The 18,778-nt window shown below is 45.6% G+C and overlaps 2 protein-coding genes across 2 annotated transcripts in view; both read right to left on the bottom strand.

Annotated features, from left to right (window-relative positions):
- Positions 1-10,186, bottom strand: part of AHCYL2 (adenosylhomocysteinase like 2) — a 153,141-nt gene extending 142,955 nt beyond the window's left edge. The window contains exon 1 of the mRNA XM_089527389.1: positions 9,696-10,186. Within this exon, the coding sequence (XP_089383515.1) occupies positions 9,696-10,118 (423 nt within the window). The 5' untranslated portion in view covers positions 10,119-10,186. The remainder of the gene's footprint in view (positions 1-9,695) is intronic.
- A 6,634-nt stretch (positions 10,187-16,820) lies between these two features.
- The window catches only part of SMO (smoothened, frizzled class receptor), a 29,888-nt gene continuing 27,930 nt past the window's right edge, over positions 16,821-18,778 (bottom strand). The window contains exon 13 of the mRNA XM_089527388.1: positions 16,821-17,226. Within this exon, the coding sequence (XP_089383514.1) occupies positions 17,143-17,226 (84 nt within the window). The 3' untranslated portion in view covers positions 16,821-17,142. The remainder of the gene's footprint in view (positions 17,227-18,778) is intronic.

The raw sequence follows: 18,778 nt of genomic DNA, 5'->3' as shown, positions 1-18,778 counted from the left end.
GTGCTGAAGCAGGGATTCAAACCCCACTCTTTAGAGTTGTAATCTAACACTTGAACCCACTACAGCATGATGGCTCTCCATATGTACAAATCTTTTTTTCCCCTGTATTCATTTGCAACACTGACCCAATGAATCCAGGAGCTTCTGCCCTGAGGACTAAGGTACTCCTCATGTCAGGTTCCACTGAACAGTTTACTGAAAATTTGTTCAGTCTTCCTAACATTTGGCCATAAATTGCTAAATTAAGTGCTTTCAAATCCAACTTTCCAACAACTGCTGAGTGAATGCAAACCAATGCCACTTTCTAATCTCAATATGCTTTTCTGCAACTTTTCTGTTATCTCCCCGTAACTCTTCCACCTCAAATCATTATCATGCTCCAGTGACACATCCTGCTTCATATGATCAGACACAACTTGTCAGTTTTGCTCAAAGGCTTCCAAGACTAAAACAAGACTCTTGAGTAAGAGGAACCTCCAGACTCAGGATCTTCTCCTCTGGCTTCACACTACACTCCTTTACACTTTCATCCACAGTGAACTCTTTCCCACCTCCTTCACTGCAATGGACCCATTACGCATCTATTTCAACAAATCTTTTCTCAAACTAAGATTCTTTTGCAAAGCCGGAGCCTTTTGCTTGCCTTGCCTACTTGTATCTTCCTTCAGTCATCAAATCTTTAATTCATAGTGAATACCAAGTGCCAGCTTAGTTTCTCTCACACAAAGAATGTCTGTAATCCCTTCCCTTCCAATTTCAACATTTCACCATGAATTTCAGAAAGAAATTAAGAAGTTGCCTTCTCAGGTTACATATCCATACTAAAGTCTCTACTCTTTTGTATCAGTTTTGGCTAGACTTCTCATTTCTTGTGCCAACATTTCCTTGGCACCCAATGGTCACAACATTGTAGACAATTGCACATTATCTTTCTAACAGTTCTATGTTCTTGTATGTACTATCCAAGCTCTAAACAAGACAATCTCATAAGCTTTTTGCTGCAGATGTCTTCCTACTTCAGGCTACTGGAAAACTAGAGTAACTTATTTTTATTACACTGAATAGTTTGGATTGTTCGTCACTGTCCCTCCTGATTATATTGCAGGTGGATGGCCAACAGAGACAGGATATTAGGTTAAAAGGACCCATAAAGATGACCTCAGGCTCATAAAAGAAGGAGCACTTGACTCACAAGAGGGATATGCTAAATTCTTGAATGAATAACTTAAGCAGGAAGGCCACTAATTAAATGCAAGCAAGAACATTCCCTGTGTAATACAACAACTACAAAATGTGAGCTTCAGAAGACTTCAAGCCACAAACATGTATATATGAGTGATTTCCTCAGAAAAATTGTAAAATCATGATCAACTCTGTCCTATTTCTGCCTGTTTCATCATAACTGAGCTAGGAAAGTGAAATAATTTTGTACATAAACAAATAAAGTTTCCCATGCACATTTTAACTCCTTCACCTGCCTTTTTTAACATTCATATAAGATGCACCACAGTTCCACAGAGCTTCAAAAAACCAAGTATTACAAATGGTGGAAGCTTGCACTGCCCTTTGTCTCTTTTTATGCACCTGCCATCTTATTACTTCATTAAAGTGGAGTCATAGCCTGCATCTACACTGCACAATCAGTGCAGTTTGATAGCTCTTTAACTGCCATGGTTCAACACTCCCGAGGTCTGGGATTTGTATTTCTTGTGAAATAATTAGCCTTCTCTGTCAAAGAGTGCTGGTGCCAGAACAAACTCCATAGGATGGAGGCATGACAGTTAAAGCAATCCATACATATGAAGTTGTATACAGTGGGCCCACCAGATTTGCTGGGATTAGGGATACAGGACTCCCATGTAGGTGGGAAAACCACAAATTAAAAAAAATATTAATTTGTATCTGAGAGAACACCTCTCTAGGAGTCTCTAGATCCTCCAGCACAACTCTATCGTCAACAACCACCGGAAGTTAACCATACAATTGTGCTGGAAAACCTACAAATACCTAGGGAAGTGTTCTCTCTAGGAATCTCTAGGTTCTCTAGGGTAACGTGTGGCAAAAGTTGGCCACAGAGTCATGCCGGAGGACTAAGATTCCCAAAGAGATCATATGAATCAAATCAGTGAATAATCAAAACCACAAAAGTCAAAGCTGCAAATGCAGAGGGCTAACTGTATACTGGGAATGGTTATCTGGATTTTGTGACACCCACTTGCATCTCCACATCTTGAAAAGTTTTATATTACTACTAGTGACAGGGAGAAGAAAAGTGGCGGTTTCCCAGAGTCTTTGCACCCAGCTGCAAATGCATCAGAAATGTTGCCTAAAAATAACCTGGGTATCTCTGAAAGAAGATGGTCCTTGCATGCTACAAACAGGAAGCAAATGTCATGCTTTTATATCTAGTTAGGATTCTGATAATAAGCCCACCTCATGAGGTAGCCCTTGGGGGATTTAGTCCAAAAAGGGGGGTGGGGGGAAGGTTTAAACACAGTTTTAAAAATTGAGTGATACTGATTAGAATGAAAGTGAGTGGGCACATGGCCAAAGCAAAGTTGCAACTAAAAGGGCAGTAAACTACTCTGACTCTCTCCGTACATCGCTGTGCCAGACACCAAAAGCTGAGCTTTCTTTTTCAGGACTTGTCATTTCCAACCACTATGCAACCTAGATTTAAGTCAAAACTCTTCACATGGAAAGCTAGGTAATGTTGTTGTATGTTATCAAGTCATTTCTGACTTACGGTGATCCAAAGGTAAACCTATCATGGGGTTTTCTTGGCAAGGTTTCTTCAAAAGAGGTTTGCCAGTGCCCTTCTCTGAGGCTGAGAGAGTGTGACATGTTCAAGGTCACCCAGTGGGTTTCATGTCTGAGCTGAGAATCAAACCCTCCTGGTCTCCAGAGTCATAGTCCAACACTCAAACCATTATGCCATGCTGGCTCATTCTAACATCCTTGCGTGTTCCCTGCTAGTTACAGGCAACACACAACTCCTTTGTTGCAACAGCTCCACTGGCTACTGGCCCATTAATAATAATAATAATAATAATAATAATAATTTTTATTATTTATTTATTTATTTGTATCCCGCCTCTTCTGCTTGAGGTTCGAGATGGATAACAGCAAGGAAAATTTCAAATACAGAGTCACAAAAAATAAAATAAAAAAATAAGGAAACAGTCCCAGAAAACCCCCGCCCTTCTACCCTCCCTCTATCAACACAAAATAATAACAATAAAAACATTTAACTGGAATAACATCAGTTAAAACAGCTCGGCAAGAAGTGACAGAAATAATAAATAGGAAAGCCCTATACAATAATGTATAAGGCTTCCATTTCTGGAAGCCCTATACGGCTTGGGTCTAGCCTATATGAAAGACCCTATCTTCATATAGAAACATAAAGGACAACACCCAAACAATGAAGATCATATATGGTTGTGCTGTGTGTTGTTTTGCCTTCGAGTCATTTCTGACATATGGCAACCCTAAGATGAACATGTCACAGGGTTTTCTTGGGAGGATTTGCTCAGAGAGGGTTTGCCATGGCCATCCTCCGAGGCTGAGAGTGTGTAGCCTGCCCAAGGTCACCCAGTCAGTTTTCATGGCTGAGCAGGGATTCAGACGCTGCTCTCCAGAGTCATAGTACAGCACTCAAACCACGTTTCAAGATCTTTGGGAAAGAGCTCTGCCTCAGTCCCACCATCCTCACAAGCCCCCTTGATAAAGACAAGCGAGAGATCATGGTGGCCAGTTCCCAAGCTGTAGAGCTCCTTTCCCCATAAAACTAGGTATCCACTCTATACTCTTGTTCTTTTTATTTAAGCAGGCTTTCAGTTTTAACTGACTGTTGCAGAAGGATCGCCATAAGTCAAAGTCAACTTGGTGGCAAAAAAACCAACATACTTTTATTCTCATTGCTATGTTTTAACCTGTCCTAAATTAGCACCATTTTTAATGGGACTGATTCATTATTTTTAATTTTTCTAATCTTTTTAGCTGTATGTGGTTTTAATCTGAGCTGGAAAACATCTTCACACTGATACTGAGAAAAGGGCTTGGATTAAATAAAGGGATACAGGTTGAAATAACTTTTGCCATCTCACAGATTAAGATGTATCAGGCACTCTTTTTAATTAATACAGTGCTCTCTGTTACATGATATACTGTATTACATGTGACCTCCTTTAGTTTTGTGGCTGACCAACTTAATAAGAAAGCTCATTTTTACAGGAATCACTAACACAGAGGCATTCTAGCTATGGAAAATGTTTGGCCTATTATATTACTAGAATAGTTCCAGTCTGATCATTTATTTTGACCATCCACCTAGAAAGGATACTTCTCAGGCTATAACTGCACTGGCCATTAGGAGAGAATCACCCACTTGCATTTGGTGGGAGGGAGAGAGCATATGTTAATGCAGAAATGCTGCCAAGACACAAAAGGTCTCTCAATATACTTAACATTTAATAAGCCTCATTAGTCCTGGGCCACTGTTTTGCAAGTCTTGATAATGCCAGCACACAGAGGCAAGTATCTGATTTAGAAAAAGAGGCATACTTACTTTCTGATAAAATGCTTTGAAGTTCAGTCAATTGTGCCAGAGGCCGGCATAGATCTATCTACAGAATATCTATAGGCTATCTAGAGAAATGTGTGCATCTCATGGGCCTATGAGGGAGTTGACCAGGCAAGCCCAGCTCCACCAGGGCTAGCCTGAAGAAGAAGAGCCCTTCCTCCAGTCCATCTGCCTTGGTCCAGGCATCAGAGGGAAGAGAACCACCACTGGACTTCATCCCCTTTCCCTCCACCATTCTCTTCTCCTTTTGTGTCGTGTCTTTTAGATTGTAAGCCTGACGGCAGGGAACCGTCTATTATCCCCTCTGTTGTAAGCTGCCCGGATTCCCAGTGATTGGGCGGCATATAAATAAATCCTATTATTATTATTATTATTATTATTATTATTATTTGCTTTTTGACCGAGGAGAAGCAACCCCTGAGCAGTAACTTATGCAGAAACCCAACAAAGTCCCCTCTAAGGCCAGATAAATTCTGCTGAACATTTTAAATGTGTATGTGTGTGCATTCATCTTACCTATTGATCTATGGAGACCCCTTGAAATTCATAGGGTTTTTTTTAAAGGCAAGGAATATTCAAGAGGTGGTCTTGCCAGTTTCTTCCTCTGAAATATAGCCTACAGCACCTAGTATTCATTGGTGGTCTCCCATCCAAGTACTAATCAGCACCTGGTTAACTTCCAAGATCAGACAGGATCTTGTGCCTTTAGGGTAAATAGCCAATTTCAAATGATGCACAAAAGCAACTATTTTCCCAGACACAGTAAAAGCATTCAAGTGGGTAATACTGTAGTTGCTTTTCTGTACCAGTCAACAGATATATACATACACTACTTCTGAAAAATGGAGAGGGGGTATCCTTGTTCAGACACTATATTTATAAGTTCCAGGACCCAAGAGTGTCTATAGATACCATGGACTGCTAAAAAGCCAAAATGAATGGATCTCAGAGCAAATCAAGTCTGAATTCTCACTAAAGGACAATAAAGTTTGGTAAAGCAGAAGGCAGTAGGAAAAGAATGAGACTGTACTACAGTGGAACTGACTCAATGAAGAAAGCCATGGTTATCTGACTTGACCTCAGCAGGGCAGCTGATGACCAGAGATCTTGGAGGGTTCTCATTCATAGGGCCATCATAAGTCAAAGTCTTCTTGGCAGACAATGACAACAACGATGATGTATACTGGTCAAAGACCGCATAAATTTTTATTTCTATTATTACAACGATGATGATGATGGCCCAAGAGGTTTTTATCCATTTAGACTGTAAACAGCTCAGTAACTAAATAAAATAGGACGAAGAGCTTGAATCATTGCTCCTTCAGAGACGCCACACTGAGATGTGTAAACTGACAGCTCATTGGCAATCCTTACATAGATTTTTGGTGCACTTTTGCCACTCAACAGCATGTTTCTTTTCAACACCTTTCAAGAAAGGAGATTATGGAGCAAAAAAATAAGATCTCCCTGATGGTAATTGCTATTCAGCATAGAAAGAACTACCTGAGAGGCTAGTAGACTCTCTTTCGTTGGAGGTCTTTAAGCAGAGGTTGGATGGCCATCTCACAGGAGTGCTTTAGCTGTGTATTCCTGCAAAACTAGAAACCCCTGAGGATACCTTCCAATTCTATATGATTTCTCATTTCCCTCCTTATTCCTTCACCAGCTAGAATCATACACAACCCTCGGGGAAAGTTGTGCAGCCCCTGACCTAAGCTGTTCAAAGAGTTTTGTCAGCGTGTTAGAATTATTTTAATTTTGTTCATGGAAAAACGTCCCAAACCTTCAGGCCTAAAAGAGATTTTATTTATGCATTTATTTATAGACCATCTTTTAGGGCACAGCTCTTATAAATCCATTTACATAACAAATGATATGTGTTGTGTGCCTTCAAGTTGTTTTTGACTTATGGGGACCCTAAGGTGAACCAATCATGGAGTTTTCTTGGCAAGATTTGTTCTGAGGAGGTTTGCCATTGCCTTCCCCTGAGGAGGCTGAGAGAGTGTGACTTGCCCAGGGTCACTCAGTGGATTTCATGGCCGAGATGGGAATCAAACCCTGGTCTCCAGAGTCGCAGTCCAACACTCACACCACTACAACACACAGGCTCTCAACAAATAATATAATAGACATTTTAAAAATAACTCAAACAGCCACAAATATATTCAAACTCCTCTATTTGTACTTTTACTGTGTTATAGCCCATTGCTGGTATTTCTTTACAGAAAGGGGAAACTATCCCCTGTACTATGTAACATGGAAGAAGGAGCATATTTCATATTTACGTTTTTCACAATGCAGAAATCCCAAAACCACTCCATCTCAAAACCCCATTCATTTGTTTGATCTAGCCAGCTTTCTGTCTTCCATGGTGACAACCTGGATGCCTGGGGAATCTCAGGGAAGCAAATAGAATAAGAGAATCCTGGAGTTGGAGGAGGTCCAAAGGGCCATCCCAGTCCAACATCATTCTGCCATCAAAGCACTCCAGGCAGCTTCTGTTTAAAATCTGAGGCAGCGTTTTCTGATTCTTTATACCACGCTCGTCTTTGCAGAAACAACACACTTCCATATGGTCTTCCCAGGTCTAGCTGCTACCTTTTCATATTTGGGATCATCAGGAAGAACTGGCTTAGATCATAACATATTGCATTTCCTAAATGAACAGCTTTTTGGTGCTTACAAAGGCTCTACCTCAACTAGAATCCATTGTGAAAGTTACATTACACAAGCCAACAATGCATACCTTTGGCTTTTTACACTAAGGCTGTGTTTTTCACCTATTTATGCTAATGTTTCTCTTTAGCAGACTAAGAAAGTATGGAAGATCCCAAGGTGAATAAATGCAGAACCCTTCCCAGGCACCAGAAAAAAGCCTCCATACTGAAGCCTGAAGAAAACAAATGCTACAGGAGGGGGAAATATAGCAAAATGTTGTGCTCCTATTCCAGAGCCAGTGCAGTGGACTGGGATTCTGGAAGGCCAGGGTCTGAATCCCTGTTCAGTCACAGACACTTCCGGATGTTCTTGGAAATGTCACGCTCTCTCAGCCTCAGAGGAAAGTAGCAACAACTCCTGTCTGAAGAAATCTTGCCAACAAAACCCCATGATCGCTGGAAAGAACTGGAAGGTGCACAACAACTAACTCCTAGTTCAGCACCCCTCCCCTCCTACAGCAACTGCACAAGTTAATTGTATTCAATTCCAATTTACTAGTATGGTAAAACAGCATGGGGTAGTGGTTTGAGCATCAGACTCGGATCCCAAGAGACCAGGGTTTGAATCCCTGTTGAACCATGAAAACCAATTGGGTAACCCTGGGCAAGCCACACTCTCTCAGCCTGAGAAGAAGGCAAAGACAAATCCCCTCCTGAATAAATGTTGCCAAGAAGCCCCATGACGGGTTTGTGTTAAGATCACCATAAACTGGAAATAATGGCACACAACAACAACAAAACAGATCAGTGTAAAGCAGAGCTGGCATGTAGTGGTTAGAGAGCTGAGTCCCTATGTTGGGAGAAAGGTGGGATGTAATCATAACAACAATAATAATAATAACACTAGGGTTCCAGGGATCCCTGCCGAGTCACGGACAGCCACTGGGTTGCCACCCTGGATAAGGAAGCCATACAGGAGCGTACCTGCTATTGTTATAAGACTCTCTTAGCCTAAGAGGAAGGCAATGGCAAAAGGCTTCTGAAGAAATCTTGCCAAGAAAACCCTAGGATCAAGTTGCCATAAGTAAGAGTTGCTTTGAAGACAGAGAACAACAAAACAAAATGGGAAACAGCTCTCTAGAACCGCGAGGAAAGAGATTGTTCCATCAGAGCAAAGACTTGAGGGACCATCCTTTTCCAGCTGCGTCTTTCTTCCTGGTGATTTGGAAGCAGGCATAACTGAAACCCCAAAAGGAGCAGTGGCCTTATGCTTTCTGTGATGAGGGTGAAATGCAAGGCATTTTGAGATTCACAGACTTTCCTTTGGATATGAGAACTGAAATCTGAGTGCAGAGCTGGCAAGACCTGCCATGCCCCTTAACAGCAACTCAAGAGCCCTGCCGGATCAGGGCAAAGGCCTATCTGGCCCAGGAGGGTCTTCAGACACTGGACAACCAGTTACCTCTGAGGACATGAGGGCAAGCACACCTTCCCTGTCACTCTTCCCAGCAAGAGACACAAAGACATGACACTGCCTTTGATACTGGAGCATCATTTCCAGACTCTTCTCCCCCAGAAGACTGTTTCTGTTCTGCATCCAGTCTGGGGGAAAGTCCTGGGAAACTGAAAAGCTCATTCACCCTTCTGCCATTTCCTGCTGCTCCAAATGAAAATGTGACTGCTATGTTTCTCTAGTAAACATTACCCCCCCCAAAGGAAAAAAAGAAAGCCTATGTCATTTCTTGGCTTCAGAGAATAACCAAGATTAGACCACGACCGAGAAAACGCCGGGGAGAAAGACAGGTCCCAGCATCACTCTCCCTGAGGCCCAAGGGGCACAAGCGACTCAGTCCGACCATTGAAAGAGAGTGAGTCTCTAGAGTCAGTGGGCAGAGAGGCCTTGCAGCTGCTCTGAGCTTTCCTACCCTTCACTCTAGCAACTGCATCTGAGGAAGTGACTCAAGGCCAGAAAGCGCATGCTCCCAGTTAGCCCCAAAGGCGCCACAAGACTCAACTCCCGAAGGAGGAGGAGGAGCAGGGACTCCCGCTGCCCAAAGGCTCAGCACTTGCTGCCATCTTGGCCCAGGGCCCCGGGAGGAAGGCAGGCAGGGCTCGCTCTTGTGGCCATCGATGGAGCAAAAGGCCTGGAACTCCTTCTAGCGAAGGGAGGCCACGATGCAGCCGGGGCTGAAGGCTCTGCTTTTTAGCCGGGAGAAGGGAGACCTGCTCCTTCTCCCCAGAGGTCTCTCCAGGAGCTTGGCCCTCCTCCTCCTCCTCCTCCTCCTCCCCACAGGCCCCTCTTCTCCCTCCTCAGAGGCTCCCCAATGTCTGCCCCGCTCTGCCTTCTCTCTCCTCCCTTCGCCCTCCTTCCCCTTCTCCCCTCCTGAGTCTCGCCTCCCCGGCGGCTCTTTCCCCGCAGCCCTTGGCCCTTCCTCGGCCTCTCCCTTCCTTGCCTTCTTGACGGTGCGCGGGGCCTCGGAGACGGTGCCTTCGGGGCTGGCCAGGGCCTCGCCCAGCCTGCCTGCCGCTGCCCTCCCGGGGTCCCCTCCGTCGCCTCCCAGCCGGGGCTGATGCTGCTGCTGCTGCTGCTGCTGTTGCGGGGCCTGGGAGGCCGAGGAGGCGGCGGCCGAGGAGGAGGCCGGGGGCGGCGGAGGCTCGGTGCGCTTCATGGCGGAGGCCTGGGGCGCCTTGGAGGAGGGCAGCGGGGTGGCCGCCCCTCCGCCTCCGGCCTCGGCTTGCGGGTGAGGAGGCGGCGGCGGCGGCGGCGGAGGAGCCATGGCCGGAGCGTTGGCCGCGGGAGAGGCCTTGTCCAGGGGCCCCCCGAGCTCCTTCAGCTCCACCGACGGAGGAGGAGGCGCCGCCACTCGCACCGACATCCTCCCCGGCCCGAGACCGCCCTCGCTCCCGGCGGCGGCGGCGGCCGAGGAAGAGCAGGACGCCTGGCTCGCCTCACCGCCCCCCGACGCGCACGCGCAGCGCCAGGCCCCGCCCCCCGCGCCCACGAGCATCACGGGAAACGCAGTCCTCCCCTCAGACTCCCAGCAGGGACGCCGCGGAGGGCCGGACTCGCTTTCCCGGCAGGCGCTGCGAGACAAGCTCCGCCTCTTCCCTCAAAGGAGGAGGAGGCAGGGGGAGCTGGGAAGTGTAGTCCTCTCACCCCCTCCATTAAGACGAGGAGGAGGAGGAGGCTCAGCGCCTGGAGGCGTGGCTTGGTCATTATACAGTAACTAACATGCCTTGGAATTAAGTTCTCCTCCTGACGGACGGGGTTCTCCAAAGGCCACCCGCTCCAAGCCCCTTCTTCTGCCCTGCAGGGATACCTAGAACCGTAGAACCACAGACCTGGAAGGGACAGGATACCTAGAACCGTAGAACCACAGACCTGGAAGGGACCCCAAGGGACATCCAGTCCAAGCCCCTTCTGCCCTGCAGGGATACCTAGAACCGTCGAACCACAGACCTGGAAGGGACCCCAAGGGACATCCAGTCCAAGCCCCTTCTGCCCTGCAGGGATACCTAGAACCGTCGAACCACAGACCTGGAAGGGACCCCAAGGGACATCCAGTCCAAGCCCCTTCTGCCCTGCAGGGATACCTAGAACCGTCGAACCACAGACCTGGAAGGTACCCCAAGGGACATCCAGTCCAAGCCCCTTCTGCCCTGCAGGGATACCTAGAACCGTAGAACCACAGACCTGGAAGGGACCCCAAGGGACATCCAGTCCAAGCCTCTTCTGCCTTGCAGGGATACCTAGAACCGTAGAACCACAGACCTGGAAGGGACCCCAAGGGACATCCAGTCCAAGCCTCTTCTGCCCTGCAGGGATACCTAGAACCGTCGAACCACAGACCTGGAAGGGACCCCAAGGGACATCCAGTCCAAGCCCCTTCTGCCCTGCAGGGATACCTAGAACCGTCGAACCACAGACCTGGAAGGGACCCCAAGGGACATCCAGTCCAAGCCTCTTCTGCCTTGCAGGGATACCTAGAACCGTCGAACCACAGACCTGGAAGGGACCCCAAGGGACATCCAGTCCAAGCCCCTTCTGCCCTGCAGGGATACCTAGAACCGTCGAACCACAGACCTGGAAGGGACCCCAAGGGACATCCAGTCCAACCTGTTCCTGTCTCACATGGAGATGCCGGAGCCCGAGAGGAGCAGAGAGCCGGACAAATGTGGAGGCATTTCTTGAAATGTATTAAGGGAACCAGAAAGGAACTGTGGTAAAATGGGCTAGATGAGGGTTGTAATAATAGGCAAAGTGTTCCAGGAAACCATTATCTCAGCCCATTGTTCATCGAATGACAGAGTTGGAAGAGACCCCAAAAAGGGCCCCCAGTCCAGCCCCCTTCTTCTGCCATGCAGGAACTCTCCGTCAAAGCATCCCCATTGACAGATGGCCAACCAGCCTCTGCTTAAAGGCCTCCAAGGAAGGAGACTCCACCACAGTCTCAGAAGAAGGAGTGTCTTCCACTGTCGAACAGCTCTTAATGTCAGGAAGTTCCTCCTAATGTTGAGCTGGAATCTCTTTTCCTGCAGCTTGCATCCATTGTTCTGGGCCCTAGTCTTTGGAGCAGCAGAAAACAAGCTTGCTCCCTCCTCAATATGACACCAAATATTTAAACAGGGCTGTCATATCACCTCTTAACCTTCTCTTCTAGGCTAAACATCCCCAGCTCCCTAAGTCATTCCTCATAGGACATAGTTTCCAGACCCTTCACCATTTTAGTCGCTCTCCTTTGGACACATGGCTCCAGTTTCTCAATGTCCTTTTTGAATTGTGGTGCCCAGAACTGGGCACAATATTCCAGGTGGGGCCTGACCAGAGCAGAATAGAGTGGCACTATTACTTCCCTGGATCTAGACCAGTGATGGCGAACCTATGGCACGTGTGCCAGAGGTGGCACTCTGAGCCCTCTCTGTGGGCACACATGCTGTCTCCCTAGCACAGAGTTTGCCAGAGTTTCTTACTAGAAAGCCAGAGGGACGTGGCACTTTGCAATAAATAAGTGGAGTCTGGGTTGCAGTTTGGGCACTCGGTCTGTAAAAGGTTCACCATCACTGTTCTAGACACTACATTCCTATTCCTAGAACAGCATTGGCCTCTTTAGCTGCTGCATTATTCATGTTCAGCTTGTAGTCCACCTAAACTCCTAGTTTATGGAGAGATTTTGTAGCACCTTTGAGACTCACTGCAGCACAAGCTTTCCTAGACTTCAGTCTACTTCCTCAGATGCTTTTAGGTGGAGCAGAAAGCCAGGGACAGACCTATATATGCCATTAGTGCTTGAGAATGTCATGCTGCCAAATTCTTTCTTTCAGTGAGTCTCAAAGGTGCGACAAGGTCTCTCTGCATACTGATTCTACAGACTAACGCAGCTATATCTTTGAATTCTAGACTCTTAGACCACTTTTGAATGCACTGTTGTCAAGCCAGGTGACACCCATGGAGTTGTTGTTCAAGAACGTACATTTCCCCAGCTTTGCCTATACTATAGTTGGTCTAGCATCTTATTTGCACAAGAGCAAGCAAGCTAGTTGTGCAAATGCACAGCCTCCCTGGGACCTTCTCCTAGAAAACGGGACGGAAGGACAGAGAGGAATGTAGAGTCAATATCACACAACAGTAGGCCCTCCACATTTGCAAAAAGGACCCCTTTTTGTTGTTGTTGTTGTTGTTGTTGTTGTTGTGTGCCTTCAAGTCGTTTCCAACTTATGGCGACCCTAAGTTAACCATAGAGTTGCACTGGAGGACCTACAAATGCCTAGAGAAGTGTCTGTTCTAGTAATCTCTAGGTCTGGAACTGTCCTCCGGCCCCATATTTCAAACGCTTTGGTTTTAAAATTTATATATTTATGAATGCATTGTATTGTTTTTATTTTGTACTGTTTTAAATATGGTCTTGTACTAATGCAGTAGAATTAAGATAGTGTTTTGTCTGAAAACAATGTATGTTATATTACTACTGACTTACTCATTTCAACCTCTAAACGTTTGTCTAGAAATGATCAAGGTGGGATAAGTAGGGAATACTTAATGTAAAAGGATGATTAAGTAGTAGTAAATAACAGATAAAGATAAAAATAATCTCATGTGGAAATAGAAATTTCCTTTTGGTTGTTATATAGAGGGATGAAGTTGGAGGAAATTTATCTTCCAACTCTTAGTTAATATGTTTAGAAAAGATATAGGGAAAGATATACTTAGAGAAAGTCCTCAATTGATGAAGATCTGGTAAAACAAAGGAGGTACGTAGAACAAATAAGGTATAATACTAATGATATCTGGGGTATTACAAAGCTTATTAATTGAAATCATAGGCAAAGTTTGAAAGAATTGCCTTTAAGCTTATGTGAGATATTATAAATCGTGCTAGAATGCAATTTCTTTTATATCTTCAATCATGTTTTGATAACACTTATGCAAAGTATGACATAGGTATCATTTTAAATCTTTCAATAAAAATGAATTAAATAAATAATATGGTCTTGTGAGCTTGCATAGTTTAGTTGTTTGAGTGTTGGACTCTGGAGACCAGGGTTCGAATCCTGGCTCAGCCATGGAACCCATTGGGTGACCTTTGGCAAGTCACACTCTCTCAGCCTCAAGGGAAAGGCATGGCAAACCACCTCTGAAGAAATCTTGCTTAAAAACCATCATAGGTCGCCATAGGGTCGCCATAAGTTGGAAACAACTTGAAGGCACACAACAACAACAACAACAACATGTTCCTTCTTCCTGCAGATTAGAAAAGCATTTTGGACTACAACCTCCGTAATCCATAGCTGCAGGATTATGGGAGCTGTAGTCCTAGTAAAGGAACCTTCCCCATCTCTGAGAAAATTGCATAGGATCCAAGCAGCTGCCTTCTTCTCATCTCAGGGAAATGGGGGAAAGCAAATACAATCCGACTCTGTGTTGCCATCTGCTGGAAAAATCTTTGCTAACCAAGGTTCCCCTTTTGTTTCTTCATTGAGGGCCAGGCTCTTACTTAAAGGTTGGAGAGGTTCTGTCTTTTGGACTCCAGCTCCCAGAATCCCCAGAACTCTGGCCACTGAACCCACAAAAAAGTAACTTTTCCCTCCAGTTTTGCTTACAACGAGGGCTTCCCTCTCTTGCTGTCTTCAGCTGCAGAATTGATGCAGTTCAACACTGCTTTAACTGCCATGGCTCCATCTAGTAGCGTCCTGGGATCTGTAGTTTGTTACAGCACCCAGAGGTCTCCAAAAGAGAAGACTGAATATCTCACAGAACTACAAATCCCACAATTCTACAGCATTGAGCCATGGCAGTTAAAGTGGTGTCAAACTGCAACAATTCTGCAGTGTAGATGCAGGCTTTGTTTTTGAAACCACATAACAGAACACACAACAGAACACGCAAGTTGCTCCTCTGAGAGAGAGCTGACATCCGGTGTTCCTCAGGGCGCCATTCTGTCCCCCATGCTGTTTAACATTTACATGAAGCCGCTGGGAGAGATCATCCGTGGACATGGAGCGCGGTGTTATCAATACGCTGATGACACCCAGATATGTTTCTCTATGTCTCCGACTCTTGCAGTGACTAAGGATGGCATCTCTACTCTGGATGCCTGCATTAGGTTGGTAATGAGCTGGATGAGGGAAAACAAACTTAGGTTGAATCCAGAGAAAGCGGAGGTACTAGCAACAGGTTCCCTAGGTCCTGAGAAGGAAATTAATCATCCTGTCCTGGACGGGGTCACACTTCCCCAAAAGGACAAAGTTTGCAGTTTGGGAGTACTTCTGGATCTCTCTTGTCATCTCAAGTAGATGCGACAGCCAGAAGTGCTTGGTACTAACTTCAGTTGATACGCCAACTGCGTCCCTGCCTGGACCGAGGGGACCTTGAAGCAGTGGTACATGCTCTGGTAATCTCTCGTCTTGATTTCTGTAATGCGCTCTACATGGGGCTACCCTTGTACCAAGTTCGGAAGCTTCAGCTAGTTCAAAACGCAGCAGCTAGATTGGTCACTGGTTCTTTGAAATTTGACCATATAACACCTATTTTGAAAGATCTTCATTGGCTACCCATCAGCTTCCGAGCGCAATACAAGGTGTTGGTTATCACCTTTAAAGCCCTACATGGCTCAGGCCCAAGTTACTTAAAGGAATGCCTCTAAATAATAAATAATAAAACTTTTATTTATATCCCGCTTTTCTGTGACAAGAGAATCAAAGCGGCTTACAACACGTTAAAATCCACATTTACAAATTTGTCTCCCCAATTCCCCCCTTAAAACAGGATTAAACAAGTTACAAGTAAAACATCTATTAAAAACACAGTAAAATACAGCGAGGACAGAGCGGGGGCTGATCCATGAAGTGGGGGCAGTCATTCTGTGGCCGGGCACTTTATTCAGGAAAGGCCTGCCGGAAGAGATCCGTCTTGACAGCTTTTTTAAAGCTGTCTAAGCTGACAATTTGACGGATCTCATCCATCCGTCTGTCCGTTCCATAGTTTGGGAGCCATTGCAGAGAAGGCCCTCTGGGAGGGAGCAGTTAGTTTGGTTTTTAAAGGCTGCAATAGATTCCTCCCAGAGGACCTGAGGGTGCAGTGGGGCGGATTATATGGGAGCAGGCGATCCCTCAAATAGGTTGGACCCAAGCCATGTAGGGTTTTAAAGGTTATAACCAACACCTTGTACTGTGCTCGGAAACTAATAGACAGCCAGTGAAGAGATTTTAAGATGGGTGTTATTTGGTCACTCCTAGTTTTTCCGGCGACCAGCCTGGCTGCCATATTTTGCACTAGTTGAAGTTTCCAGACTAGGCACAAGAGTAGCCCCATGTAAAGCGCATTACAGAAATCAAGTCGTGAAGTTACCTGTGAATGTACAACAGTTTCTAGGTCCTTTACTTCCAGGAAAGAGCGCAGCTGGCGTATCAGCCAGAGCTGATAACAGGCGCTCTTGATCACCACATTCACCTGATTTCTCATGTGAAGCGATGGGTCTAGTAGCACCCCCAGACTGTGAACACAGTCCTTTGTGGAGAGCGTGACCCCATCTAGAACTGGAGATTGCAATCATGTACCTGGTTTGGGGGCCCCTACTGTAAGTACCTCCGTTTTGTCTGGATTCAGCCTGAGTCTGTTTTTTCTCATCCAGCCCATTACCACTTCAAGACATTGATTGAGGGGAGAAATGCCATCTGTTGTCATAGCTGCTGATCGGGACATGGAGAAATATATTTGGGTGTCATCAGCGTACTGATAACACCCTGCCCCATGTCTGCAAATGATTTCCCCCAGCGGCTTCATATAAATGTTGAATAGCATCGGGGACAGTATGGCGCCTTGAGGGACGCCACATTTAAGCTCCGTTTTCGAGGAGCGACTGTCCCCGAGCATCACCCTCTGGAATCTACCCAAGAGGAAGGACCGGAACCACTGGAGTGCAGTGCCACCGATTTCCTAACTCTCCCAGGCGTTCCAAGAGGATGTCATGATCTACTGTATCGAAGGCCGCTGAGAGGTCTAGAAGCACCAACAGGGTCACGCTTCCTCTGTCAATGCCTAGACAAAGATCGTCAGCCAGAGCAACCATGGCAGTCTCCACCCCATATCCTGTCCTGAAGCCCGTTTGAAATGGGTCTAGATAATCGGTTTCATCCCTATATAGTCTGCCCCGCACTTTCAGAACTTCTGGGGAAAGTCTGTTGAAGGTGCATCCAACTAGACTGGTTTCAACCTCTCAAAGAACTTTTACTTCGGTGGCTCCTAAAGTATGGAATAACCTCCAAAAGAGATCTATTACCTCCTTGGAGGCTTTCAAGGGCAGTTAAGACAGATCTCTTCTGGCAAGCCTACCCACCCAATCTCTTGTAAGGACTTCACCCCACTCTTCTATTTAGGATGATTGTATTGTTTTTAAACTGTTTTTAATCATGAATATTATATGTTTTATTCTTGTATACTGTTGTTGTTGCTCGATTGTAATCCCGCTTTGATCCATCTGGGAGAGGCTGGAAAATACAAATAAAATTTTTATTTATTATTATTATTATCATTATCACAATAACAATATTCAGAAGAAAATAGGGAGAAAGGAATCCAGTAGCACCTTTTGAGACCTAATGGAGAAAAAAAGGCATTTCTAGCATAAGCTTTCACAGAGTCAGCTTCATCAGATGTTTGATGGACTGGAGGGCATGAAAACTTAGGCTGCAGATTTCTTCCTGGTTAATTTTAAAGATGCTGTGGGATGCCTTTGGGTGCATCTACAGTGTAGAAATAATGCAGATTGACACCACTGTATTATTATTATTGCTATTACTACTACTACAGTGAGCCCTTGGTATCTGCTTGGGTTTGGTTCCAGGGTCTCCTGGGGATGCCAAAATCCAGGGATGCTCAAGTTAGGGCTGGAAATCACACAGCCCTCCAGATGCTGCTGGAGTGCGCATCCCAGCAGCCCTAGCTAGCATAATCGATGGAGCAAAATGTTGGGAATTGCAAGCCACCCACATCTGGAATGCTACACAACTTCTCACCCTGATGCAGCTCCTCTGCTCCACAAATAAGAAAAGCATGCCCCAAATGAACTATAAAGCCAAAGAGGAAATGAGGTATTGCTGTTTTGTGGCTTTTTGGATGTTATTGTATTTTGCTGTCTGGTCAAACACGGCTGCCTCTGGATATGTTTGCTATTGAAGCATTATCATCTTGTGGTCAACTGAGACCAAAACACACTTTCAATTCATCAGTTTGGCAATCTTTGTACTGGGGTCAAAAAGCCCTGGATGGTTGACTTGGCTTCTTCACTGGCCTATGAGCAAAAGCATGGCAAATATTCTGTGCTTTTTCCCCACTGCCGCCACACATAGAAATCAAAAGGGATATAAAACAGTATATATTTATTTGAAAACTGCATATTCAAACAATACAAATTCTCTTTCTCCGCCTCCCCCGTCATGTACATGGTTACAAAACAGACCAACAACTGTGTGCTCCAGATGTCCAGAGGGCCAGACTGGGCTGAGAGACCAACGCAGGCCAAAGAAGCATTCCAGTTGGTCTTCTAACATTCATCACAAAACCCCTGGTCTAGGAAGACAGCAAAGGTCACTTTATCCATCTAATCTGTGTGGCACTTAGCACAAAAACCCAAGCAAAAAATGGGAGATCACTGCAAAAAATATAGATATTCTCATACTGTCCCTCTTCTTGAGTTGACATCAAGAGCTGGGATCCTTTGGGTGCCACCGTGCCAGTAGTTGCACTTCCACCAGAGCTGCATAGTTGTGCCAAAGGTTTGCACAAGACAAAATCCACCTCCATTAACTTTCTCCAAGGCCTTTTAGCCTTCATAGCTTCTACTCCAGTAAGCTTTTCCCCTCCATTGCCTGCATAGCAGCATGGCCTGGAGGGTTTGAGCACTGGGATCTGACTCTGGAGACCAGGGTTCAAATCTCCGCTCGACCATGGACACCGCCTGGTTGACCTTGGGCAAGTCACAATGTCTCAGCCTCAGAGGAAGGCAATGGCAAAGCTCTGAACAAACCTTGCCAAGAAAAC

This window comes from Sceloporus occidentalis, unplaced genomic scaffold (assembly GCF_023333645.1).
Source record: "Sceloporus occidentalis isolate IW3139 unplaced genomic scaffold, rSceOcc1.0.p SCAF_5, whole genome shotgun sequence".
Classification (NCBI taxonomy): domain Eukaryota; kingdom Metazoa; phylum Chordata; class Lepidosauria; order Squamata; family Phrynosomatidae; genus Sceloporus; species Sceloporus occidentalis.
Note: the sequence above shows the minus strand (reverse complement) of the source record. Positions and strands in the feature narration are given on the sequence as shown.